This window comes from Diceros bicornis, chromosome 32, assembly GCF_020826845.1.
Source record: "Diceros bicornis minor isolate mBicDic1 chromosome 32, mDicBic1.mat.cur, whole genome shotgun sequence".
Taxonomy (NCBI): Eukaryota; Metazoa; Chordata; class Mammalia; order Perissodactyla; family Rhinocerotidae; genus Diceros; species Diceros bicornis.
Window position 1 is genome coordinate 24,348,323 of NC_080771.1, and position 27,081 is coordinate 24,375,403.

Sequence of the window (27,081 nt, forward strand, 5' to 3'; positions counted from 1 at the left end):
CCCCTAAATTATCACATCTATTTGGATCTATTGCTGGTTTCCCTATTCTTCATTGATCTGTTTGCCTGTGTCTACATTAATACTACACTATTTTAATTGCTATAGCTTTAAAATCATCCTAATAGCTGATAAGTCAGGCCCCTTTTTTTTTTCTTTTTCCAGTTTGTCTTAGCTCTTCTTGTGAATTTTGTTTCTCTAACTTCCTAAATTGAATGCCTACTTTTCTTTCTTAACTAATAATGAAAAAATATAAGACTATGCATATGCCTAAGTACATCTTTAGCCTCATTCCATAATTTTTAGGAAAATTAAAGATTAAAAAAATGGAAGTCAACTTTGCATACTTTTAATATCTACTGTTTTAATTTTCATTATTTTCTAGGTTGTCTAGAATTGTAGTTTTATTGACAAGTATTATTTTAAAGTATATTTTTCTTTTCTTTAAATTTCCAAATGACTAAGATTTTTGTTTTGTTATTTAAACTTTTATTAATGTGGAATGTATATTGAGGGGGGTTTCTTTGTTTGTTTCATGGCCAGATAATATGACCCTCTTAATTCCTACTTTGTTAATTTATTAATATATTTTAGTGCCCTAAAATGATTTTTAGTACCAATGTTTGAAAATATTCAAAAATTTCAAATTTTTGTTTTTTGTTGAAATATTTCAACCAAGTTCGAAAATAATGTTGTCGGGGCTATAGAATGCAGATTATGATGACCCTCTATTAAAGTTAACCTGAATAATTATATTATTCAAATCTTCTATATCTTTTTCTGCTTAATTTTTCTAAGACTGAGTGGTATATAAAATGTTTTTGTCCATTTCTGCATCTATTGTTTTCTACAAATATATAAAAATTTTTGTTTTATGCATTTTCAACTCTATGTTATTTGACACTCAAGATTTCATGACTATTAACTCATGAAACTTAATCATGGACTGTATATTTTTTATCTATTTTAAATTGCTGCCTTCTTCCCTTTTAATTCTTTTTACTTTGAATTCTACTTTGGTGTTAATATTGTGATTCCTGCTTTCTTTCTGCCTTACATCATTTGCTCATATTCTATTATATTTTGTTTTAGGCTTATCGCTCCTAAAATATTGTGATTCCTGCTTTCTTTCTGCCTTACATCATTTGCTCATATTCTATTTCATTTTGTTTTAGGCTTATCCCTCCTAAAACGTAGTTGGATTTTACTTTTTAATCTTACCTGAAAGTCTTAGATTTCAATAGGGAGATTTCACACATTTGTATTCTTAGTATAACTGAAATCACTGGTATTTCTTTCATTGTATTTTAGTTTTTCTATTTTTAAAAGTTTTCTTAATGTTTTCTTTCTATTCTATCATTTTATCATAACCGCTATGTTTTCACTGTCCTTTTTTTCTTTAGTTTTTTTTAAAGCTTTTGAACTCACATTGCTGCTGTTAGAGTAAATTGATAGAATTCTTTGGAGGGCAATTTGGCAATATCTATCAAAATTACCCTTTGACCTAGAAATTCCATTTCTAGGAATTTATCCTGCGTATGTATTCCCTCATTTGCAAAGTGGTAAGTCTATAATAATATTTCCTATATAATTTGTAACAGCAATAGCAAAAGACCAGAAACAAACTATATGTCTACCAGGAGGGAACTAGTTTTTTAAAATGTATTAAAACTATACGGTGGAATAATATGCAGCAGTTTAAAAAGATGAGGCAGCTTTAAGTGTACCAATACCAATACTGAGTTAATTCCAAGATAGATTGTTAAGTAAAAATCAAAGAAAAGGAAGATGAAAAACACTGTGCATTATATGCTATTATCTACATTTAAAATATATATATATTTTTTAATATATATTGTTGGATTCAGTTAGCTAATATTTTATTTACTATTTTTATATCTTTGTTAGTAAGTGAAAATTGGCTCAGAAATTTCTTTCTCCATGCTGTCCTTGATAAGTTTGGATATCATAAGAAGAATTGGGAATTTCTCTCTTTCTATTCTCTGGAAATAATTTGTAAGCCATTCTCTGGAATGGTTTGTAAACTAAGATTATAATCTGTTTTGTGTGTGTGTGTGTGTGTGTGTGTGTGTGAGGAAGATTAGCCCTAAGCCAAGATCCGTTGGCAAATCCTCCTCTTTTTGCTGAGGCAGATTGGCCCTGGGCTAACATCTGTGTCCATCTTCCTCTACTTTATATGGGATGCCGACATAGCACGCCCGGGATCCGAACCTGTGAACCCTCGTGCCACTGAAGCGGAGCACGCACACTTAACCACTATGCTACCACCGGGCCGGCCCAATAATCTGTTTTTGGAAGAATTAGCTGAACTTGCTTCTAATGCCAGATATTCCTTTTGGGGGATAGTTTTTCCCCATTATTCAGTTTCTATATAGAATATGGATCATTCAGGGTTTGGGGAGGGTGGTTGTTGGTGAAGGAGATTGGCCCTGAGCTAACATCTGTGCCTATCTTCCTCTATTTTGTATGTGGGAGGCCACCGCAGCATGGCTTGATGAGTGGTGTGTCAGTCCACACCCAGGATTCGAACCTTCAAACCCCAGGCCGCCAAAGCAGAGCACATGAACTTAACCACTACATCACTGGGTCGGCCCCTCATTCAGGGTTCTTTGGGTTTGGGTTATTCATATTTTTCTAGAGTAAGTGCTGGAGATAAAAGCTGAGACCCCACCCCCAGAGCATTGAGGGCAGGAAGAACTACTCTGTGGGAAACTAGAAAACTTTGTGGATTGCTTAAGAGAGGGATGAGGAGAAGATAGAATGAATGAGGGTGGGAGGGTGAATCCCGGGACCACAAAACATTGCACATTCTGCAGTTTGACCCCACCTGTGACCCCTACACACACACACACACGTTCCATAAAATATGCAACATTTCATAAAATGCTTCATGTGAAATTTGGTGACTCGGCTCAGTTCTGTGCAGTGAAATAGGCAGCATATAAGGAAGTCAGAGAGTGGAGGCAGAAAGAAGAGAATTAAGCAATGGCTTCTCGTAGAACTCATGGCAATGATGTCACAGGCAGTTTGGGGGTTTGAGATAAGTTTATTAACTCTACTAAGGCTAGTAGACCTCCAGTGTGTGTGTATATGTGTGTATATATTTAAATAAAATCTGGATTGATATACATTGATGTGTTATTATTTATGTGTCAGTGGTAACCACTGGTGATCTTTTTTAACTTTTTTCTTCACTCTCTAATTTGACTTCAAAGAATATGCATCACTTATGATATCAAAAAAATAATAAAATATGTTCAAAAATTATAAAGGGTCATTCAAAAATGACTGTTGAAACACTTCTCAATAACTTGAACTTAACACTGGTATTATTTTTCCCAGTTCAGATTCCAAGCTGATTTAGAGCCACATGATTCTTCCACTTTTTATTTCTGATTACTGACCTAGAGGTTATATTGTATGACCTTATTCATAATTTTCTCAAAGTTTTAGTATATGATATTTGATGTTTACAAAAGAAATCTATTTAACCTGTGTCTGACTTAGAAAGCACAATAATAAAATGACGTGCCTGAACCTGCCACCCATCTCTAAATCCAGAACATTACTAATATATTTCAAGTCACTTATATGTCGGTATGCGTGCAATCTGATATATTGCAACCCGCCTGGGCTCCTTCTCTATCTCAGGCCCCTGCTTGCTACCCCCTAACCAGTAACCACTAGTCTGAATTTTGTGTTTATCATTCCCTTTTTAAAATGCAGTGTTATTACATATGAATGCATCCTTACACAAAGTACTTTTAGTTTATTTGATTTATCAAAACTTTTAAGCACTTACAATGACTGGGCATTTTTCTAGCACTGAGGATAGGATAGTAAACAAAACAAATATACTCGCCCTCATGGAGATTTTGTTTTATGGGATTTTTCTTTGTCTTGAGCTTTATGAAAACGATTATTAAATATAATCTTTTGCAATTTGCTTTTTTCACCCAATATATGTGTTTCTAAGATGTCCATATTGTTGTGCACAGCTATAATTCACTTATTTTTAACTACTGAATAATATTCCTTTTGGAACTATACTGAAAGTAATTTTTCATTTTCCTGTCAAAGCACATTTGGGTTTTCTTCCTCAAAATTTTCCTATTAGAAGCAGTCCTGCTACAAATATTCTTGTACACGTCTTCTGACCACAGATGGAAGTTTTCCTAGGGAATTTTCCTAGGAGTGAAATTGCTGGGTCATATGTTCAACTTTATTAGATGATGCTAACATGTTTTTCACAGTGGTTCTTCCCATTGATATTCACCAGAATGTGTATAAGAGTTTCTTTTGATGCATATTCTCACCAAAATTTGGTAAATTTTGCCTATCTTGTGGTGTAAAAAAAATTTTCATTATGATCCTAGTTTGCGTTTCCCTGATCACTTATGAGGATGAGAGTCTTTAACTGCATTTATTACTATTTGTGGTTCCTCTTTAAGGAAATGCCTGTTTACATACGCTGCCTGTTTTTTTGTTGTTTGCTCATCATTTTCTTATAGCTTCAGAAGAATGAGTCTTGGGGGAGGAGTGTGAGTGGAGAATAGCCAGCACAATAGGCCCTTAGGGTTATCTAGTCCATCAAACCGCCAGAAGCAGGAGACTGTTGTAAATTTGAAAGTTCTCTCTGGTCTTTCTGCTGTGTAGGGTTTTATCAGTTCGCATAAGGAGCAGGTGTTGAAGGTTTACTATTTACCTGGTGTACCTGAGGTCTTTCAAAGGAATTTCCAGATACAGATCGCCCACCTGGACACAGAAAATATCACTCTGAGTGGAGAGGGAATCTTCCCCCGAATCTGCCTCGATCTCCCCAGGAACCTCAAAGGTACTCCTACTCACTGCAGTATTTCCCCACTAGGGACGAGGATGCATTTTAGCTTTGCTCATTGGAAGGTTGATGGCTACTCACATTATTTGCTTGGCAGTCCTCTCTAGTTCCCTCCTGTGTTATTCCTCAATTGCAAAAAAAAGTTAAGAGTTGAAATTGACTTGGTGACTTGAGTTTAATGAGACAAGATATAGTCCACGGCAGTCCCAAATTAAGACCCCTGGCCAGTTTTGCCTCGTTGAATTACTTATAGAGGGGTCAGGAAATTGCATTTCCAAAGACCTTTTCCGCCAGCACACGTTCCTTCCAGCTACAGTCTCTTCCTGAGTTGTCCTTTCCCGGTAACACACTCACAGATGGCCTTTGAGAAGGTGAAGGCTGATTTACCGCAAGGAGTACAATTCTCAAAATATAAACCATACAGAAAGACAACCAAGGTCCTGACCCCTTATTTTGGCATTACACAATTTGGAGGCTAATTTAGATTGCAATTAAGTGCCTGCCCACATGCCTAGCAAAGGCTTTTCTGGTAACGTCTGGCCCCTGGAGCCATCCCCCAGTACCAGAATATTTCTGTCTTGTCACTTCCAGAAGCTCAGCTGAGCAGCTCTTTTAGCCATAGACTTTCTCTGGCTCTTTCTTCCTAACGTGGGATATGGCACGAAGGGTCAAGAGAAACTTCTCACTCTTCTTCGTGAATCCCTCTTCAAGCTCTTTGAAATCCCTGTTCCCTAAACAGCTTCAGACTAAGCCCTCACATCTCAGCCTTTCTTCCTACCCCATTCCCCAAAGTCACTAACTCACCTGTTGATGATCATCCGTTAAATCCTAATTGTCTGCTCCCTGAAAATATGAAGACAAATATTAGTAAATCTAAGACCATGTTATATTCTAGCATCTAGAGTTCCAGCCAGACAGAGTTTAATCCGACTTCACATATAACTGTCAGGAAGGAAAGCCTTTGCCACCAAGTTGAAAACTGGGCGCCCAGCTGGCCCCATTAAGGCAGTAGACGTGGTTTGGCCTGTACAGGGCTTTAAAATCATTTAAATCTAAATACCATTAGTTGGGTCTTCTGTACTCCCTTCACTGTGGTCCCAGCGCTTCCTATTGTTTCATGGTAGGCACCTTAATTACTTTGCCTACCTGGCCCATCAATCATTTGAATTTGCGCTGGTTTACTTGTAAACTTGGGTGTCTGAAATCTCTGCACAGATTGCCTACCCTCCCTGATTTGGAGGATTGTAGCTTATTTAGTTGTGGTTAAGGCAACCCGACCCAAATGTATGCTTCTTGTTAATTGAGATTTAATAAACATAAGACTAACTCAAAGGGTGGCCAGCTATCTGGGTTTGTCCAGCATGGAAGTGTTTCCAGGTCATTCAGCTGTCAGTGCTAGAACTGAGAGAGGATTAAGAAAGCTGGGGTCCAGTTGGCCACTCTACAAGTGACTTGGGACATTACTGCCATCAAGTTCTTGAGGACTAGCTGGTAGTTCACTAAAGCGAATTTCACTGAACTCAGTGATGTGTCTGATACAAATTCAACTTACTCACAAGTTACCTCACCCTCTGAAGCAGAGAAAATATGGCAGGTGAAGTATCAGAAAGTTCACTTCCCCTCTCTCTTTATTGACCCTGAGCTGAGAGTCTGTGTTTTAGGCATAATTCATATATTTCTAACCATCCTGATTTCCTTCTCCTTCCAACCCCCACAGGAAATGAAAAGTATGAAATCTTCTTAAATCAGGCCAGAAAAAACTTAGAAAAAGAGTACAAGTATGAAATGTTTGATCACTTAGAGACAACTGAGGAAATGCCTGAAGATGAATCTTCTGAGGTAAGATTAGCCTCAATCTGCACAGAATGAATGTGGCAAAAGGACAGTATGTGCAAAGGTCCAGGGGCAAGAAGGACATGGTGTCTCTGAGGAACAGAAAGGAGAAAAAGATATACGTAGAGCAAAGAAAGAGGGAGGTAAGGTAGCCAAGAGGAACCTTAAGAGGTAAGCAGCCCCCTAGTGAACCTATTAAGGGTTTTGAACTTTATCCTGAGGGCAATAGGAAGTCACTAAGTGTTTCAGCTGGGGCCCTGGGTAATGGATTTGCATCTTAAAAACATCCCTCTGACTGCCTCTGAGAGGACAGGGGCTTGGGGGGAAGAGAGTAGGTGTGGTGAGATCAGTTTTTTAAAAAAGCTGATGGAGTAATTCTAGATGAGAGATGGTGGCAGTGTAAACAAAAGTGATCACGGTGGGAGTATGGAGAATTGAGAGGATTCAAGAAATATTCCAGAGGTGGAATGGTCAGCGATTAAGGATTGGTTGGATATGGGGGTGAGGCAGAGGTGAACTCCAAGTGTCCTGCTTGGATGACAAAGTAAGGAAGGGGCACTGAGATAGGAAACTCAGGAGGAGAAGCAAGTTTAGGGTGAAAGGGAAGGGAGGGAAATCCATTATTACACATGATGGTCCGTTATTACACATGAGATTTCTGTGCATCATCCAAGTGGAGATGTCCAATAGGGAGTTGGAACCACTGCTGTGGACCTGGGGAGAGAGAGAGGTTGGAGAAAGTGGTTTGGAGTCATCAGATGGTCATTGTAATTACAGGAAATGGTGAAATTCCTTGGGAAGTGTATTGAGTGAGCAGGGGAGAGAGTAAATTCAGAATAGAGCCCTCAGGTACCCAACAACTAACTGGGGGAGATGGACAGCCAAAGAGGTTCTGTAACAATCAGGAGTGTGTGGTGCCTTCAGCTGGGAGCCAAGCCACCAGGTGGTCTCTCAAGGGAGGGAGTCACCTGGCTTGTAAATAAAGGCTGCCCCTGTGATGGGATGTGAAGGCAAATTCCAAAATGTCCTCCCTCACTATTCCCTGAAATTCCTCTCTTAATAGTCTGTTCCTGACCATGAAGGCTGCTTTCTCCCTGTGCTCATCTTTTAAAATGCAAATGTACAGGAGACTATTGTCCCAAGGAAGAATTATGTATGTAGCTAGAGAGCCTTAGACTGGTTAAGAGGGGGCTCTAAATTGGGAAAGAGGAGTGTTGTTGGGGAGACTGGGAGCCCCAAAGGCCACCAGCAATGACTTGTTTTGCGGAGGCTGAATGTAAACCTTAGCTCCAAGAATGATCATGAGTAATAACACCACTTACCACTTATTGAACTCTTAAACTAGGCCTGTGTCACACTCTTGACCTGCGTTATTATTTCATTAACTCCTCCCACAATGGGGCAGGGGGAGTGGAGTACGGTGCCATTATTGTCTTAACTTTACAGTTTTCCAGAACTCATGGAAGTGAAGTGCATGTCCCAAGGCAAGCAGCAGAGCTAGGATTTGAATCCAGGCCTGTCCAACTCCTAAGACCATGTTCTTAGCCTCTGCCCTCTTCTGTCCATGAAGGGCAGCAGTGTCCCCACCCTGCTCACCGCGTTCCCAGGAAGCTCCTCCTCAGAGCCTTAGCACAGCTGTCTCTGGCAGTAGACTAGGATAGGGTTTCTGAGGATGTGATGACATAGGCAGAGGGGGCTAGTCCTCCTGCACAAGGCAGGGGTCCACCGTTAGTGGCTCAGGAGCCAAGCCTAGGGTCGGTTTTGCTGTTCTAGAATCTAAATGACTGAGAATGCTTGTGGGTGAGGCATGCTCATCTCTCAGTTTGTCACAGTTCCCACCACTCCCTGTTGTCTCATTATGGGCCACTCCACACATTAACCTTCCCTGCTTGGCCCTGGACTTAAGGTTTGGACCTTCTAGAACAGTATTTCTTAACCTTTTTTCACTATTACCCCCCTCCAAGACATTTTTTTCCTAATACCCCATGAAATATTTTTATTGTATGTAAAATGTAATCTTTATGAATAGTTTGGTATTAATTTTTTTAACTTTTTATTTTGAAATAATTATAGATTCACAGGAAGTTGCAAAAAAATTTTTTTCTCGATAGTAACATCTTACATAACTATAGTATAATATCAAAACAGGAAATTGATATTGGTATCAGCCACAGAGCTTATTCAGACTTCATCAATGTTATATGCACTTTTGCGTGTGTGTGTGTGTCTGTATGTCTGTGTGTGTCTGTATGTCTGTGTGTGTGTGTCGGTGCTTGTGGTTCTATGCAATTTTTTCACGTGTAGCTTGTAACCACCACCACAGTTAAGATACACAACTGTTCCATCACCATAAGGATCTCTTGTACTTGTTGGGGAAATAGAATTAAAAACAAAATTGCCTTCCAACCCAGAAAATCTCTCTGTAAAGGTAGAAGAGAAAGAAAACAATTTTATTACTGAATAAGTATTAAACCAGAATGTGATCCGCGGCACAGGCAGTCCACTAAGAGACTGCAAAGACAGAAGGAAATCTCAGCCTTTTATGTAGCCCAGCAGATACAACCCATTGCATACATGTTCTCAAGGTAAACAGTAACTAGTCCTTAAGTAAGAGCTATAACTAGTCTCAAGTAAGAGGACTTGACAGCACCATTTGTCACACATAGTTCATCCTAAATGCACGTGGTAATTGGGGTGACCATCTGTGTTAGCTAATTGGCTTTATCCAAAGGAAAAACAAACCTCTCCGGTTTTTATGACAGGGGCCTCTGAAATCAGGCTCCGACCCCCTCCTCCACCCCACCCCGAGACAGTGGGAGATAAGGGCTCTATCTTCCTTGATGATTACATTTCAAAAAGATGGTTCCCAGGTCCTTGAGAAAGACACTCAAGAGAGTCACTTGAGAAAGACACAGGGTTGTAAGCTGACAAGAGGCCTATTTAGCCTTTAAAAAGATTTGTATACATTTCAAAGAGACAGAGAAAGAACTTACAAGTCTTCTAAAGTAAATGCTCTAAGAAAATGGAACAGGGAGAAGTCTCTTCTTTTCAACAGGGAGAATTAAGCCTCTTATTTTTCATTTGTATTTGCCCTTACATGCTACTAGTTTATAGCCACCCCAATCTCCCAATCCCTCACCCCTAGCAATCACTATATATCTCCATCTCTTTACTTTCATTATTTCAAGAATGTTATGTAAATGGAATCATATTGTATGTAACCTTTTGAGATTGGCCTTTTTCATTCAGCATAAGCCCTTGAGATCCATCAATATCAATAGATCATTCCTATTTCTTGCTGAGTAGTAGTCCATGGTATAGATGTACCAGTTTGCTTACCCCACCTTATCCCCCCACGAAAATTTTAATACCACAAATATACTGTATATCTGTTTATATACTGTGGCCCTTTGGAGGGCCACAACCCATTGTAATATCTAAGATTTTTTGTCCCTCCTTCCATGAAGCAATTTTCACTCCCTTGGGTGATATTGCCCCCATTGAGAACACATGTTCTAAAAGAATTTGCTCACTTGCTCTTCTCTCTTGCTCCAGTTAAGTGCTCAGCTCCAGATGGAAGTAGAGCGACTTATAGTCCAAGACTATGCCATAGAACATCAGAAAACAATTATCCCCGATTCCACAGATGACTTCAGCCCTCGAAGTCGCCGCAAACTGGCCAAGTGAGTGCCCGTCCGTGTTGTGTTTGTTTCAGAGTGTAGCAGAGCAAGCAGTGCTGCCCACCAGAGTGCTCCTTGAATTAATGGTTGATCATCTAGGAATGAAATTCGCTTGCCTCACATTTCTGCCATGCTCTAGCATCCAGCCAACCAGGCAGGTCTTTGCATCTTAAAGTTAGAAACCTCCGGCTTTGTCGAATGAACTTGCCCGGTTTCAGTCCATGAGGGCCCACACTGAATGTGTTTTGCAGTAATTGCTGAAACAGCAGTGTGGACTTCTGGGGGAAGTATCTTGTTCCTATTCTCCATTCTGGAGAGTAGTTCTTCTACACTCCGGAGAATAGAATCGTGCACAGGAAATAGAAGCCAGTGTCACAATTGCTCACTTTTGGAAGATTGACTGGTAAGGAGAGTTTGTTAACCATTTCAGACTCCAGCTGCCAGAGTACATTCTGGACTTTGGCTACATCATCCTTGGTGATGTCCGAACCCACATCATCAAGATCACCAACACCAGTCACTTCCCAGTGTCCTTCCACGCAGAAAAACGTGTCCTTCACGACACAGGTAACCAGACTGAGACCCTTTCCTGTTGGACTTTGTCATTTCTAACAAGGTGACCATCTGTACTGTCCTTCTGAGTAGTGTTCATGCCTCTTCTGGGATCAGCTGAAAGAATCATTGGACTGTTAATTGATACTTCGAATGGTCATCCTGCCCCAGAGGGGCTGTATCTAGAGCTGCTCTTGTTTGCATTTCTCTTTCCCACAAAGAATTTTGTTTGTCTTGGTCCAGGCTTCAGTACTGAGCTAGATCGTGTGAAGAATCTACCTTACTGTGAAACAGAAACATTTGAAGTGAGATTTGACCCACAAGGGGTCAGTCCTTCTGTTGGATACAAAGAGGTCATTCTGCCCATCAAGGTAAGAAAGATGCACTGCTGGACCCAGCTGATCCTCCCCAGCCTCCAGCTCTGCTGGCCGATCACCCCTGGGATGATCCAGTTACTATTTCAGAGCCATGATTCTTACCCCCATGCCACACTGCATGGTAACAGCGATTTTATGCCCGCTTTAGGTGGTTGGAGGGCCAACAGTTCACATCTGTCTCCAAGCCAAGGTGACCATCCCCAGTATGACACTGTCTTGTGGAAAAGTGGAGTTTGCCACAATTCAGTGTGGACAATGCCTCGTGGAAACTATTCAGCTTTCCAATCATCTCCAAGTCCCTTGTGAATGGTTTGTCCACAGCCATAAGCCAGTTAACAAGGTAAATGAATTGTGGCCCATTGGTCCCCTTTTTTCCATCTCCGTTTCAGCTAGATTTGTAATTCTAGAGCTTTGCTCTTATCATTTCACTCTCCTGCTCAAAGACTTTCAGTGACAACCATTGCCTCTTGGGTAAAATCTAGGCCCTTAGCCCAGCATTCAAGGACGTGTCAGGCCATGCTGTCTGGCACGTGTCTTATTCATCTTTGTACCATTGGTATCTACACGTTCCCTGACACCTGGGAGATACTCAGCAAATGTAGGCTGAGTGAGTAGAGGATGGAATAAGTCCATTTTCCATAGAGGATGATCTAATTGTCTAATATTTATTAACCAGCTGGAGAAACACATGCCAAAGTACTTAAAACAGAAACCAGGTTCTGAATCCAAACCAGCGACACGGATCTTTGAGATCCAGCCCACTTCTGGGGTCTTGGATCCTGGTGAGAGGTCCAATGTGCAAGTGAAATTCATGCCCAAAGAAGAGGTAAGCTTTAAAGAAATGTGTTTTCATTCAGACTCTCTGTATCTCTTTGGGCTTTGCTCAAAGTCCGTTCTTGATTTGGGTCTGCAGGGAATCTTTGAATGACCTGTGCCTTGCTATTCTGATTATGACATCAAGTGCTTCTGGTTCACGTAGGAGCTGTGTGGCCTGGTGGTTAAGAGCACCAGCCCTGGAATCAGCAGATCTATCTAACACCATGACTTTCATCAGCAGACCTGGGTTAGTGGCCTTCTGCCTCTGCACTTAGAGGCTGCATGGCTTTGAGCCAATTACTTTAGCCTCACTAAACCTCAGTTTGCTCCTAGATAAAATGAAAAATAATAATACCACATGTCAAAAATCCCTTATTGCAATTCTAAAATCCAATAAGCTCCAAAAACTGGAAAAACATTTCATAAGTTTCAGACCCAAACTCATTTGGCAGAAAAACCTCTTCTGAGCTGACGTGAGACTACTTAACCCTTATTTATCCCACTTAGTTTGCAGAGTCAAACATTGCAACTGCAGAAATATTAATATGTTTTATTACAAGGGACCTGCCCCAGACCCTGCTGGGGATGTTATGTAACATAGGGTATATGCACTGTGTTTGCCTTTTTAAAAATCTGAATTTGAAAGCACCTGGCCCCTAGGGTTTCAGGTAAAACATTATCAACCTGCAATAGCTACCTCATAGGGTCATTTTGAAAATTAAATGAATTAATATGAATAAAATGCACAGCATACTGCTCTATATGTAGTAAGTGTCTCAATAACTACTTACTGTTACCATCAGTGGTTGTGATAATAATAAGTGCTTCCTGGTAGATACATTCCCTGGGCCTCACAAGTGTTTCTTTTGTGAACACCATCAACACAGAGCTACTCCTGTCAAAGAACACAGTAAAAATAATAAAATCCTAGAACCAGAGAAGATCTCAAGAGGTTACACTGTAAAGATTTTTGCTCAAAGCCTAAAGTATTTGGGAGATGTTTTTCTCTACTCTATTCTTTTAAAAGAAAAAATCGATGTGAGTTTTATAGAATACCTGTGGTTAACTCTCATTTTCCTGGTAATGGCTTTGAGGAAATGCTTAAGAATCTGCAGTGAGAAAGAAGAAAAGTCAATGACTTCATATCTGATTCTAAAATAAAGCCCCTGTTTCTATCATTGTCAAAATCTCCCCAACCCTTTTGAAAGAATTAATATGTTTGCCATTCTTAGAGAGTCCTAAGGCTGTCAAGGGGTTTACTCAAGATCTTGGATGTTTTACTGAATGAGGGAAATATCAGTAAATACAGTAAAAAAAAAAAAAAAGAAAAAAAAGATTTATTCAGGCAGTTCAATAAATGTTGAGTTGGAATTGGTCAAAGTTAATAAAATGTGGGGCCAGCCTGGTGACGTAGTGGTTAAGTTCGTGCATTCCGCTTTAGTGGCCTGGGGTTAGCAGGTTTGGATCCCAGGCGTGGACCTACACACAGGCTCATCAACCCATGCTGTTGCAGCGTCCCATATTCAAAATAGAGGAAGATAAGCACAGATGTTAGCTCAAGGCTAATCTTCCTCAGCAGAAAGAGGAAGATTGGCAACAGGTGTTAGCTCAGGGCCAGTCTTCCTCACCAAAAAAAGTTAATAAAATGTTTCCATCAATTGGCAGAGGAATTTATTGGCTGTATACAGGGAATTGGTTTGCCTTGCAACTCTTACAATCCATACCTGTATCCCCATCAGCAGCAGAGAGAAGTCACTGATGTCCACACTAATAACTCTTAGACATTATAACATGTATTCAGAATACTCTGTGTTACAAAACAAGGAAATAAATGAAATGTTTTAGAAATAATTCCATAAAAAACAATTAAAATATAGAAGTTTGAGTCATAAGGTGCCAAGCCCATAACTATATAGAAAACTCTCTTAGCCAATAATTCATTCTCTTACTGTCTCCAACAATAGACATTTTTCTGTACATTTATGTATGTCTGTACACATTCCGTCCATCTTATTTTCTCCCTTGAGCTAAGAGAGTTAGGAGCTCTTCAAATCATGAAGCCAGTCATGGCCTCCAAATCCAAGCCATGAGCCCAACTGTATCAAAACAACCTGGGCATCTCTTTAAAAATGCAGTATCTCCAGCCTTACCCTGCCCCTACTGAGTCAGGATCTCTAGTGATAGGGCCTGCGAATCCACATTTTTAGTGAGTTCCCCAGGGAAACCAGATTAGGATAGTTGGTATCACTAGCAACTGTATATGGACTGTAATTTTATCAGGTGAACTGAATGCCCTAGCTGATCATCCCTGACCTGCTGCTTAACTGTATCTTCAAATAATGGAAATATGTTCATTCAAATTCTCCAAGAAACAGACTTGGAGACAAGGATTTGAGTGCAAGAAGATTATTTGGGAAGTGTAGGGAACACTGATAGAGAAGTAGAAGGTGATAAGGGAAAGGAAGGCAGCTAATAGGGTGTGCGAGTGAGCCAGCTGCCTTGGAAACTGGAGCTTAATCCTACTGGGAAACTCTGAGGAAATAGATAAAATGCACATTTCAGAATTATCCCTTGGGACCTAGGGTATTTATTCAGTAACTCCCAAGAGTCATTGGTTGAGGACTGCTCCCAGAAGGTGTTATTTCCCCAGCACTTCTGCTCCTCCCTGCCTGCCCATGAGCAGCAAGGCCCATGAAATGAGAGACCAGAGGTGAAGACAGTGGTAGTGGGACATCTGAGCACACTGGAGGGTCTGAGGGATATGAGCATAGCACTCAGAGGGCCTTCTACAAGTGACAAAGCAGTTGGTACAGTGCCTGGCATGCTAGATATGCAGTATTAATACAGTAATATAAGGTGCACCCATGCAATTTTATAAGAAAAGTTTTCTCTCTTACTCAAAATGGGATCAATTTTGTCCCTCTAGGGGTTTCCAGTTTTACATGGCATGTAACAGAAAAAATTCAGATGCTTGTTTTCTTTTTATGTTTCCCAGAAATTCTACAGCCAAACCATGGTGTTCCAGATTGCCCAGAGTACTCAGAAGCTCACACTGCTGTTGCAGGGGCAAGGTCTACAACCATGCTTGAAATTTAGTGAATCAGTTCTGGAGCTGGGGCCACTGCTGCCCTGTTCACCTGGAGACGAGGCTGAGGTGATAGTGAAGAATCCCTGCAACTTTCCCATTGAATTTTACTGCTTAGAACTTGACCAGCAATATCTCATGGAAGAGAAGGTGAGCAGAGGCCAAAACCAAATGCTGTTTTCCTACCCATGCTGAGCCCTGCCATGTACTCATGCTCTTCTCTCTGCATGGACAACTTCCTCCTGACCTTTGCCCCTTCTTCCCCTTGAACCCTTCTTCATCAATTTAAAGATCACTTTATAGCCTTTCCTGACCTACTTCTTTGCCCTGAGCAGAATTCATTGCTTCTTTGTGATCTCATTATACAGTTGAAACATCTAATTGAAAAACTAATACATGCTCATGTTAAAATTCAAACGGTAAAGAACATATGTGGCAGTGATTATATTTGAAGTGAGTTTCCTGTAGACAGCATATAATTGGGTCTTTTTTTAATACACTCTGGCAGTCTCTGTCTGTAATTAGTGTATTTAGACCATTTACATTTAATGTAATTATGTTAGGGCTTAAATCTGCCTTTTTTTTTCTGTTTGTTCTGGGCTGCATATTTTCCAGTTGCTCCTCCATGTCCATTTTTTCTTAACTTTATTTTTTTAGAGCAGTTTTAGGTTCACAGCAGAATTGAGGGGAAGGTACAGAGATTTCCCATATACCCCTTGCCCCCACACATGCATAGCCTCCCCTATTATCAACATTTCCTACTAGAATAGTACATTTGCTACAATTGATGAACCTACATTGACACATCATAATCACTCAAAGTCCATAGTTTACATTAGAGTTCACTCTTGGTGTTGTACGTTCTATGAGTTTTGACTAATGTATAATGACATGTATCCATCATTATAGTATCATGCAGAGTATTTTCACTGCCCTAAAAACCTCTGTGCTCAGCCTATTTATCCCTCCCTCCCCTCAACCCCTGGCAACCACTGATCTTTTTATTATCTCCACAGTTTGGCCTTTTCCAGAACGTCATATTGTTGCAATCAGACAGTATGTAGCCTTTTCAGATTGGCTTCTTTCACTTAGTAATATGCATTTAAGGTTCTTCCATGTCTTTTCATGGCTAGATAGCTCATTTCTTTTTAGTGCTGAATAATATTCCATTGTCTGCACATACCACGATTTATTTATCCATTCACCTACTGAAGGATTTCTTGTTTGTTCCCAAATTTGGCAAGTATGAATAAAGCTGCTATAAACGTGTATATGCAGGTTTTTGTGTGGGCACAAGTTTTTGACTCCTTTGGGTGAATACCAAGGAGCATGATTGTTGGATCATACGGTCTGAGTATATTTAGTTTTATAAGAATGCCAAACTGTCTTCCAAAGTGGTTGTGCCATTTTGCATTCCCACCAGCAATAAATGAGAGTTCTTGTTGACCTCATCCTCTCCAGCATTTGATGTTGTGAGTGTTTTGGATTTTGGCCATGCTAATAGGTGTGTAATTGTATCTTGTTGTTTTAATTTGCATTTCCCTGATGACATATGATGTGAAGCATCTATTTATATGCTTATTTTCCATCTGTATATCTTCTTTGGTGAGGTGTCTGTTAAGGTCTCTGGCCAATTTTTTAATCTGGTTGTTTATTTTCTTATTGTTGAGTTTTAAGAGTTCTTTACATATTTTGAATAACAGTCCTTTGACAGATGTGTCTTTTGCAAATATTTTCTCCCAGTCTGTGGCTTATCTTCTCATTCTCTTGACATTGTCTTTTGCAGAGCAGAAGTTTCTAATTTTAATGAAGTCCAGCTTATCAGTTACTTTTTTCATGGACTGTGCCTTTGGTGTTATATCTAAAAAGTCATCACCATACCCTAAGCCATCTAGATTTTTTCTTATGTTATCTTCTAGGAATTTTATAGTTTTATGTGCTTTATTTAGGTTTATCATCCATTTTGAGTTAATTTTGGTGAAGGGTATAATATCTGTCTAGATTTCTTATTTTGTTTTTGTTTTGTTTTGTGTGTGGATGTTCAGTTTCAGCACCATTTATTGAAAAAACTCTTTTTGCTCCATTTTATTGCATTTGCTTCTTTGTCAAAGATCAGTTGGCTGTATTTATTTGGGTCTATTTCTGGGATCTCTATTCTGTTCCATTAATCTATCTAAGTCCATTTTTACTATCTCTACCCTGCTCTCCTACCTTGAGGCTAAGCCGTATGAACTACACTTTTATCTAATACCCTTAGTACCCTAATTTTTAGAAACTGCCTCTTAGTTCCCTACTATGAGCAATAATGAAATTAGCTAGTAATCTCTTTTTCCCTCTCCCCACCACCTTCTAATTTAAAATGATATTCTTTTACTTCTAGTTAATGCCTACTGGGTAGCTATCTCATGTATACTTCCTCCATGTTTTGCTTCTTGTATTATATCTATAGTGTCAGAGTTCACCATATTAAGATGGCAGGACCAAATTTCCATCATTTAGTCTTAGTTATACACTTAAACATATTCAATTCTCAACACCAGTCCTTGTGGTGAAGCTTCTCCAATCACTACTGGATTGTCTGAAGCTCATTCTCTAGTGGATTCGTCAGGAAGGGATCATGGAAACAATATTCCCTGAGTACTCACATGTTTGTAACTGTTTATCTGTGGCTTTTATGCTTGAAGATCACTTTGGTTGGATATAACACCCTTGGCTCACATTTTCTGCGCTTGAATATCTTAAATGTGTTGCTCCATTGTTTTCTCGTAAGATTTTACTGTTCATGAAGTCTGATGCTTAGTTATTTATTGCTTATTAATTATCTATTGCTGCAAAACAAATTACTCCCAAGCTTAGCAACTTAAAACAATAAACATTTGTTATCTCATGTTTTCTGTGGGTCAGGAATTTGGGAATGCCTTAGCTAAGGTGCTTCTGCTTCCTCTGGACCTCCCCTAACTCGGCCCTTGAATCTTCTGTCTTCTTTACCTTCAGTGTCTGTGTTCTGCCCAATTCGGATTCTGCATCCAGAAATTTTTCTCAGAATGAGAATCTGTCCCTCTGGAAGGGAGTCTTTTCGTTAGGTATTTACGAAATGCTCAATGGCTTATCTTGGCACAGCACCCTCTGTTGTGAGTCATGTTCAATGGAAAGCAGAATCTAAGACTCCAAGATTTGCATGTGGAAGGGCTATTAGGGAGCACTCTCAGGAATAACACCTGCGAAGAATAAGGAACGTGGAATTGGGCAAAGAGAGAAGATGATCTGTGATAAGATTGCAGCAGAGACTTCAACTGATCCCACAGAAAGCTCTGGACCTGGGTTGGCTCTTTAGAGTTGCCCCAATTGAAGCAAACTGGCCAGGCCTTTGTGTTTCTCCATCAACTAGTCTTTGGAATATTCCTTTCTTTCCCCCACTGATCTGCCACACCACCTCTGTCCTATATCAAAGGTCCGTATATGAATGGGTCCATTCCAAGCTCTCTCTTTGATTTCATTGGTCAATTTGTCTATCCCAACATCAATACTACTCTGTCTATTACTCTAGCTTCATAAACCCTGATATCTGGTAGGGCAATCCTCTCTCTTTATTCTTCTTTATTAGTGTTTTCACTATTCCTAGCCCTTCGTTCTTGCATATAAATTTTAGAATGAGCTTATTAACAGTGCTTCTCAAACAACTAAAAGTGGTGATCCTGGAGACGGGTTACCTAGCAAAACAGATTTTTCACACCAATAAATTAAGTCATATAGGAAGTAATTGCTTTCTAGGACTTTATTTTACTATGCTTTATAAATATATATACACATGGGGTTGCCAGATTTAGTAGAAAGAAAAACAGGTTGCTCAGTTAAATTTGAATTTCAGATAAACGCCGTGGAACATATTTATACTAGAAAAATTATTCATTGTTTATCTGAAATTCAGATTTAACTGGGCATCCGTATTTCGTCTGACAATCCTAATACACATTCCTTCTCTGCCCCCCACAACACGCACACACATAGTTAATACCATTTTACATGTTTTTCCCTGGATCCTCTGTTTGTGAGACAACCACCTTATCCAGTATAATACTGTTAACCACAGTGTTTTCTAAGAATGTGTCACTCAAAGTGGATAATGGAGTTCTGTACTTGTGTCAATGGAAAAACAAAAGAAAAACAGTATATGTTATTTTTCTTTTTTTTTTTTTTTTGTGAGGAGGACTAGCCCTAGGCTAACATCCGATGCCAATCCTCCCCTTTTTTCTTGAGGAAGACTGGCCCTGGGCTAACATCTGTGCCCATCTTCCTCTACTTTATATGGGATGGGACGCCGCCACAGCATGGCTCAACAAGTGGTGCGTGGGTGCACCCCCGGGATCCAAACCTGCGAACCCCGGGCCACTGCAATGGAGCGTGCGCACTTAACCGCTGCGCCAGGGGGCAGCCCCAGTATATGTTATTTTTAAAGTAAGAAGAAAATTCTCTTCCACATGTGAAGTGCCCAGGCCCAAATGGGGCAAGATAAAGATTCTCTATCCTCAGCTTCAGGGCTCAGCCTTACTTTTTAGACCTCTCCAAAGGGCCCTGCCTTTTGTACACACCCCAGCCTGAGGCAGGAGCAGGGGTTTTATGAGGTGGATGAGCAGATCCACCTAGGGCTGTGGGGAGGAAGCTTCCAGTGAGACCAACAGCAGTTCCCGTTCTCCTTGAGCAGATCTTGCGAACGCTGAAGGGCTATGATTCCTACAACACCCTGCTGCTGCCTCCCCGCCTTCCGGGGGAGAAGCTGCTCCCAGAGTTGTACGAGTACTTTAAGGAGGTGAAGCGGTCAAAAGAGGAGCAGACGAAGGTGAAATGTCTGACGAGTCTGGCAGAGGAGAATGGTAAGAACTCAAGCAGAGAGACCCTGGCTCCAGCCGCTGCCCTAGCTTCTTTGAATGATCTCTGTTGGGAGACCAACCAGTTATTCAGCACCTGCCAGGTGCCAGGGAGGTGGGAGGTGCCCTGCATATTTCATTTCTAACCCTTACAAAATGGTCCTGATATCCTCATTGTATGGATGCGGAGACGGGGACACATTCTGCTCTCACTAGAGTCTAGTGGGGAGTTAAGACTTAAAAACAGCTAATAAAGATATAGAAGAACATTTGCTAGTTACCAAACCCTGTGCTGAGGGCTTTACGCATACACATGAGAAATAACGCACTGAGAGGCCAAGTCCACCTTTTTAAATGGCAGAATCAGGATTCAAGCCCAGGTCTCTCTGACTCCGGAGTCCGTGATGGTAACCACTAAACTCCACAGCCTCCATGTGTGTTCCTAGGTAAATGCAAAGTAATACATCATGCATGGCAGAAATTGGTGCCCTGAGAAAGGTAGGGATGGGAGTTCACAGGAGGAAGAGGTCGCCCTCCGTGGTCCTCAAGGCCAAACCTCAATCACAAAGCTGGACCGTGTTCTCATAATCTGGCCCTTTCTGGCCCAGTGCCCCTGAGTTATCCCCTCATCCACCCAGGGACCCCCTTGTATGCACTTCAGCATCAAGGTTCCTTGATAACCTGTAGGATTGTGTGGCTTGTCATGATGCATGCTTCTCCCTCCTAATTCTCCATGCCCTCACCCTGGAAATGTGCCTTCCCTGTTCTTACTTACTCTCTTTTTCTGTGTAACCATCATCATATGTGTAATTATTTTCTTCAGATCTGTCTCCTCCCCTAGACAAGAAGCCACCATAAAGGCAGTGATCACATATTCCTCACTTGTAAGCCCAGTGCATGGAACAGTACCTGATACGTCATAGCACCCAATAAATATGCTGTCAGAGTGAAGGAATGAATTGAATAGAATCCATTTCTCCTGCCCTTGGGCCTCTCTTGTCTCTCAAGGAAGGTAGTCAGAGATACTAGTTTGCCCTTAAAGGAAGTGAGAGAAGAAAGCTGCCTCTCACCCAATCTCCTGGTCATACTCATTGAGCACTATCCGTTTGCTAGAACTGCCATCACAAATGCCACAGATGGGGTGGCTTAACCAACAGAAATTTATGTTCTCACAGTTCTGGAGGCTAGAAGTCCAAGATCAGGGTTCGGCAGGGGTTGTTTTCTTCTGAACCTCTCTCCTTGGCTTGTAAATGGCTGTCTTCCTCTGTGTTGACATGGTCTTCCCTCCATGTGTGTCTGTGTCCTAATCTCTTCTTTTAAGAACACCAGTTATAGTGGATTATGGATGGGTTAGGACATCCATATGACCTCCTTTTGTCTTAATTACCTCTTTAAAGGCCCTATCTTCAAATACAGTAACATTCTGAGATACTGGGAGTTAGGACCTCAACATATGAATTTTAGGGGAACCAATTAGGCCCATAAAAAGCCCCCGCTATGTTCCAAGCACTGAGCTGAAGTGCTGGAAAAAAAAGATCAATGAAATCAGCCCCCGTCCTTGAGAGCTCACAGTCAGGAAGTGGGTGGGGGATGGACATTTAAACTCAGGACTGCCTGGTGGCCCCAGGCAAAAAGCTGCAAGGCGCTGCCTTGTACAAAGGACTTCATGAAGTCAGAGAAGGGCCCTGTGGCTTTGTCTCGTTTTTTTGTCCTTGTCCTCACACACCACAGTTGTGGGTTTGTTTTTTCATTTGGCCCATTGAAAGGTAGTTTAGAGCCAAGACCCAAGGGTCCAACCGGAGCCTAGGAAGGCACACACTCTGCTTCTCACCAGCATTGCTCTGAGCATCTGCTCACTCTGGTCTCATGCTGCAGACCGTCCTTCTCTGCTTCCCTCACCACGTCCAGGAGGACCAGCAGCCCGAGTCACGCCGCCATCATTCACAGGAGAGCTGCAGCCTCTCTGACTCAAATCCAAATTCTAAACCAAAGGGGTGCCTTGGCCCTGAAGTATAGAGGGGTCATCTTATACAGTCCAACGCCCCCACTGAAACTCTGCAGAACTGGGGCAATGAGAAAGGTGCTGAGCAGACGAAAGGGAAGGTGTGCTTAACAATGACATGGAGAAATGTTCATGATAAATTAAGGGTGAAAGCAGGCTACAAATGGGTATGTACAATATGAGCCCAAGTTCAGTTGTGAAAAACTAAAAATTAAAAATCTGAGAGCTTGCAGCTCTCCTATGCTGGTATCGTAAAATTAAGCTGCAATTCCTCTGTCACCGTTTCTTTGTCTATCTCTATTTCTTTCTACAGCTAAATTTTATAATTTTTTCCTCTTCTGAATTTTCCAAATTTTCTGAAGCAAATCTGTAATTTGGGGTTTGTTTGTTTTGATGTAGAAACACTTTGGGCAGAGAAACTTCGTAACAGCCTACTGACTGCAGTTCTTGTTTATTTGGGTCGGATAGTCCAAGATGATGGTAACCGGTTCAGTGATTCTCTTCTTTGTCTTCCTTCCTCTTCTGCCCCCATCTCCATTGTCCCCCTCCCAACTCTTCCATGTGTTTCCATCCTTTGCTCCGTGGCAGAAGACGAAGATACGCCCTTGTCAGAACGGGGAACCTCCACCAGCACGAAGAGGACCTCACTTAGCCGAGGGATCTCTGTCACATCCAACCTGGAAGAGCGACATGTCCCTGTGGTCGAGTCCAAGATCTACCCTGATGAAGAGGATGAGGAAAATCTGGAAAAAATGATGTTTCAAAGTAACCAAGCATTTTAATGTTTTGGTACCAGTTGTCTCTAAGGAGAATTTGGGAAGACTGTTCCATGCCTTTTCACCTTTCCCCAAAATATGCATCCTCCGAGCCTTCTAGCACTACTATGTGTTAATTCGAGAATATGAATATGCCATCATTTACTTACCCATTTCCCTTAATGTTGCAAATTCAGCTAGTTTAAAATATTATTTTTCAGCAGGAGAGATTCCCCAAAATGGAATTAAGAGTCAAAGAGTATATTTTCAATTGTGGCTGTGGACAAATTATTAGCCAAAAGGGCGCTCTCATAGACCAGAGTGGGGAGTGAGGACTGCAGCAACATTTGCAGCAGATTGTGTGTCATTTTAAAACAACAACATTTAGAAAGAAAAAGCCATTCCCATTTCCATCAGAACTCATGTGATTTCTGAGTGTGTCCACATGCACACACATGGGCATATGCACATGTATATTTTTAATTTGCAGCTGACAAGAAACAGAGTGTTGACAGCCCCCCCACAGAGGAAGTTGGAGAGGTAGAGAATGGCCCAGTAAGCAAAGTGATCGCTCGTTACCTGGGCATCGATATTTCTGCAGAAGGCCGCATGGCCAAGAACCGGAGAGGCATCGCCATCATCATCCATGGGACGCCCGTGTCAGGTATGCCACAGCTCGGAGGGCTTGCTCCTTTGGGGTTTATGGTGAAGTTTGCATATGTAATTTTTGAGGCAATAAAAGACTCTTTTATTGAAAATGTATATACCAAAGGATTATCCTCAAACTGTTCAATTGCCAACCTCAGAGATACAGAGGTAGAGAATAGGTGGGAACACCTCATTCTTACTTAGTGCATCTCTGAATTGCTTGAGCTTACATTTTTTCAATAATTTAAAAACAATAAAATATTAGAGAAAAATCCAAGACATTAAATTATTTAAAAACAGAGAGGAAAAATATGTGTAAACCCTTTGACCTGGCATTATTACTTCTAAAACTTTATCTTAGGAAAATAGTGATGTGAACAAAGATTAACTCCATGAATGTTCACTGCAGCATTGTTTCCCATAAAAAAAGTTGGGAGCAATTGAAGCATTCAGTATGGGGAACTGGTTAATTAAACCATAACACATTCATATAGTGAATTACGTTGCCAATAAAAACAGTCTCTTGTACACTCATGTTCATAGCAGCATTATTCACAATAGCCAAAAGGCAGAAACAACCCACTGTTTGATGGATGAATGGATAAAAAAAAAGTGGTACAAAGGGATATTATTCAGCATTAAAAAGGAAGGAAATTCTGACACATACTACAAAATGGATGAAACTTGAAGACATTATGCTAAGTGAAATAAGCCAGGCACAAAAGAACAATTATTGTATGATTCCATTTAAATGAGGTACCTAAAGTAGTCAAATTCATAGAGACAGAAAGTAGAGTGGTGGTTTCCAGGGGCTGAGGAGAGGGAGGAATGGGAGGTTATTGTTTAATGGGTACAGAGCTTCCATTTGGGAAGATGAGAAAGTACTGGAGATCGATAGTGGTAATGGTTGCACAACAATGTGAATATACTTATACAACTGAATTGTACACTTAAAAATGGTTAGAATGGTAAATTTTGTATGTAAATAAAAAAACATGTGCCATAGAAGTGTATTGAATGCATAGAAAGACGTTCATGGTATATTGTTTTGAGAAAAAAAATACCATACATAGGATTTGTAATCTGTATTAATTTCCTATTGCTACTATAACAAATAACCACAAACTTAGTGGCTTAAAACAATGAAAATTTACTTTCTTACAGTTCTGGAGGTCAGAAGTCTAAAATGGGCAAGAGGGCTGGATTCCTTCTGGAGGCTATAGGGGAGAATTCATTTCCCTGCCTTTTCTAGCTTCTAGAAAAGTTACCTGCATTCCTTAGCTCATGGTCCCTTCCTCCGTCTTCAAAGCCAGCATTGTAGCATCTTCCAGTCTCTCTCTCTTTAGAGAGCTTTCACCATCATATCACCTGTTCTGACTCTGACCCTCTTGCTTCTCTCTTGTAAGGACCCTTGTGATTACATTGAGCCCACCCAGATAATCCAGGATAATCTCCCATATCAAACTCCTTAATTTAATCACATCTGGAAATTCCCTTCACCATGTAAGATAACATATTCACAGGTTCTGGGGATTAGGATGCAGATGTCTTTGGGGGGGCCATTATTCAGCCTACCAAGTAACCCATTTCTTTTTTTATGAGAAATATAAATAGTTACATATACATGCTTAGCAGCCGTATGCTAACTGTAATCTCTCTGCATGAGTGAATTATGGATCTGTTTTTCTTTTCTCCTCTCTGTTATTTCTGAATTTTCTGCTTTCTTTTTAATGAGGAGGTATTTTGAAATGAGAATAAAAATTAACACAAGTTATTCTTTAAACCAAAAAAGCCTTCCCATTGGACTCAGAGACAGTAAGAGCTACAAGATTTTTAAAGATCATCTGAGAGAATCACTTTTTAAACTGAGGAGAAAATCCAGAGAGGATGTGAGTTGCCATAGCACATGGCGCATCGGTGGTAGAATCAGGACCAGAATCCATGGTCCTAACTCCTGGCTCAGGTCTTCCTTCTCTTTCTGCTGCCACCTCTGGCTACACGAGAGACTTAGAGACAGAACACTTGGAGAGATCACTTTACAGGGGCTTCTATCCTAGAAGCTTCTTCTGTCTAGGACACTGAGCAAATGAGAGCCAGGAAATTCAGTCCCCCGACCTTTTTTATAGGAAAGTCAGCCACTGCAGTCAGCATTGCCAAGTACTACAATGCAGCCTGCTTGAACATCGACTCCATTGTGCTGGAAGCCATCTCCGACGGCAGCAACATCCCGGGAATTCGGGCCCGCGAGCTCTGCATCAAGGCTGCCATAGAGCAGTCCATGAAGGAAGGAGAAGAGTCTGGTAAGAGCCATTTCCTCTGACTTTTTGTGGTCAAGTGGCCAGCACCCCCCCTGCTAACCCCCATCTTCTGTGTTTCCCTCACTGAGCTTTTCTTCAACAGCCCAGTTGAAGGCTGACTTACAACATGCTGCCAACTTAGTAGCCCAGAGGAGAATTCTCTTCACCAAGCATCTACAGCTCTCCTGGCTGCCCAATGCAGGCATGCACTTGGCACAGAGGCAACAGGACAATGAATAAGATGTGGCCCATACCTTTGGGAGTGACACCTGGAGGGGAGCAGACATGTGCCCTTTTGGAGCAGAGGAAAATAATGTTGTAACCTAAATACTGGCTTCTGTGAAAGAGCAAGCTTGGGATTGGGTACCAATAAGTGTGATTTGGAGAAATTTTCATGGAAATAGGCTTTGAAAGAGCAGGAGAATGTTGATAGGCAAAGATGAAGACAAGGACATTCCAGACCAAGAGAGCAGGGAAGCTGACAGTAAACTAGAGGTGGAAAGGCAGGTTGAAGCCAATCATAGTTGACCTTGATGCCAAGATTAGGAATTTGGATTTTATTTTGAAGGAAAAGAGGAGTTGGGCAGTTTTCACCCTATGGGAGAAATGACCAGAAGGTCACAGTAGGAAAGTAACTCTTGTAATGTCTTGTAAAGCAAGCAATAGTGAAGGTGAAGATGAATGGGCCTGGGCCAGCTGACCTGATAGCCACCTGCCAGGGAGAGAATTAAAGGAATGGGAAGCATTCAAGATGGTCACACCAAGATTTCTAGTTAGGGAAACCAGGAACAGAGTGATATCATTTACCAAGATAGGGAACATAGAAGGAGGAGAAAGTTTGCTGGAGAGGAAAATTAAATGAGTTTTTGAAGCCCACAGTAGTGAGGCCTGAGAAAGTAATGTCAAGCTAAAGATATAATTGAGGGAGTCTTCCTAAATGAAGCAAGAGGTGCAGCCACTGGAGTAGAGGAAATCAGCCCAGAAAGTTCCAGAAAGAGATTAAAGGATTGGACAGGGCAGGATGGGACCTTAGGGAACACTAACATTTTAGGAGGCAGTGGTGGAGGAGAAGCCAAGGGAAGCCAAGGAGGCAGAGTGAGGGTCAGAGGGGTGGGCAATCAGGAGAATGGGATGCAGGAAGGTCAAGGAGAGAGACAGCAGGAGGGAGAGGGATGGGAAGAGCTTTCTGGGGGACCCATCCCCCTCTCTTTTTCTCCTAGCCCTTATCACTAGTTAACATACTATTTATGTTATTTATTTACTCTAGTGTCTATCTCCCTCGACTAGAATGTAAGCCTCTGAGGACAGGGCTTTGT

General features: G+C 41.0%; 1 protein-coding gene across 1 annotated transcript in view; it reads left to right on the top strand.

Annotated features, from left to right (window-relative positions):
* The window catches only part of HYDIN (HYDIN axonemal central pair apparatus protein), a 336,144-nt gene that overhangs the window by 208,354 nt on the left and 100,709 nt on the right, over window positions 1–27,081 (top strand). Inside the window, 12 exon segments of the mRNA XM_058528225.1 lie at window positions 4,675–4,852; window positions 6,573–6,694; window positions 10,244–10,371; window positions 10,799–10,935; window positions 11,164–11,291; window positions 11,446–11,637; window positions 11,974–12,123; window positions 15,109–15,348; window positions 19,901–20,069; window positions 22,654–22,830; window positions 23,311–23,484; window positions 25,595–25,768. Of these exon segments, the coding sequence (XP_058384208.1) occupies window positions 4,675–4,852; window positions 6,573–6,694; window positions 10,244–10,371; window positions 10,799–10,935; window positions 11,164–11,291; window positions 11,446–11,637; window positions 11,974–12,123; window positions 15,109–15,348; window positions 19,901–20,069; window positions 22,654–22,830; window positions 23,311–23,484; window positions 25,595–25,768 (1,969 nt within the window).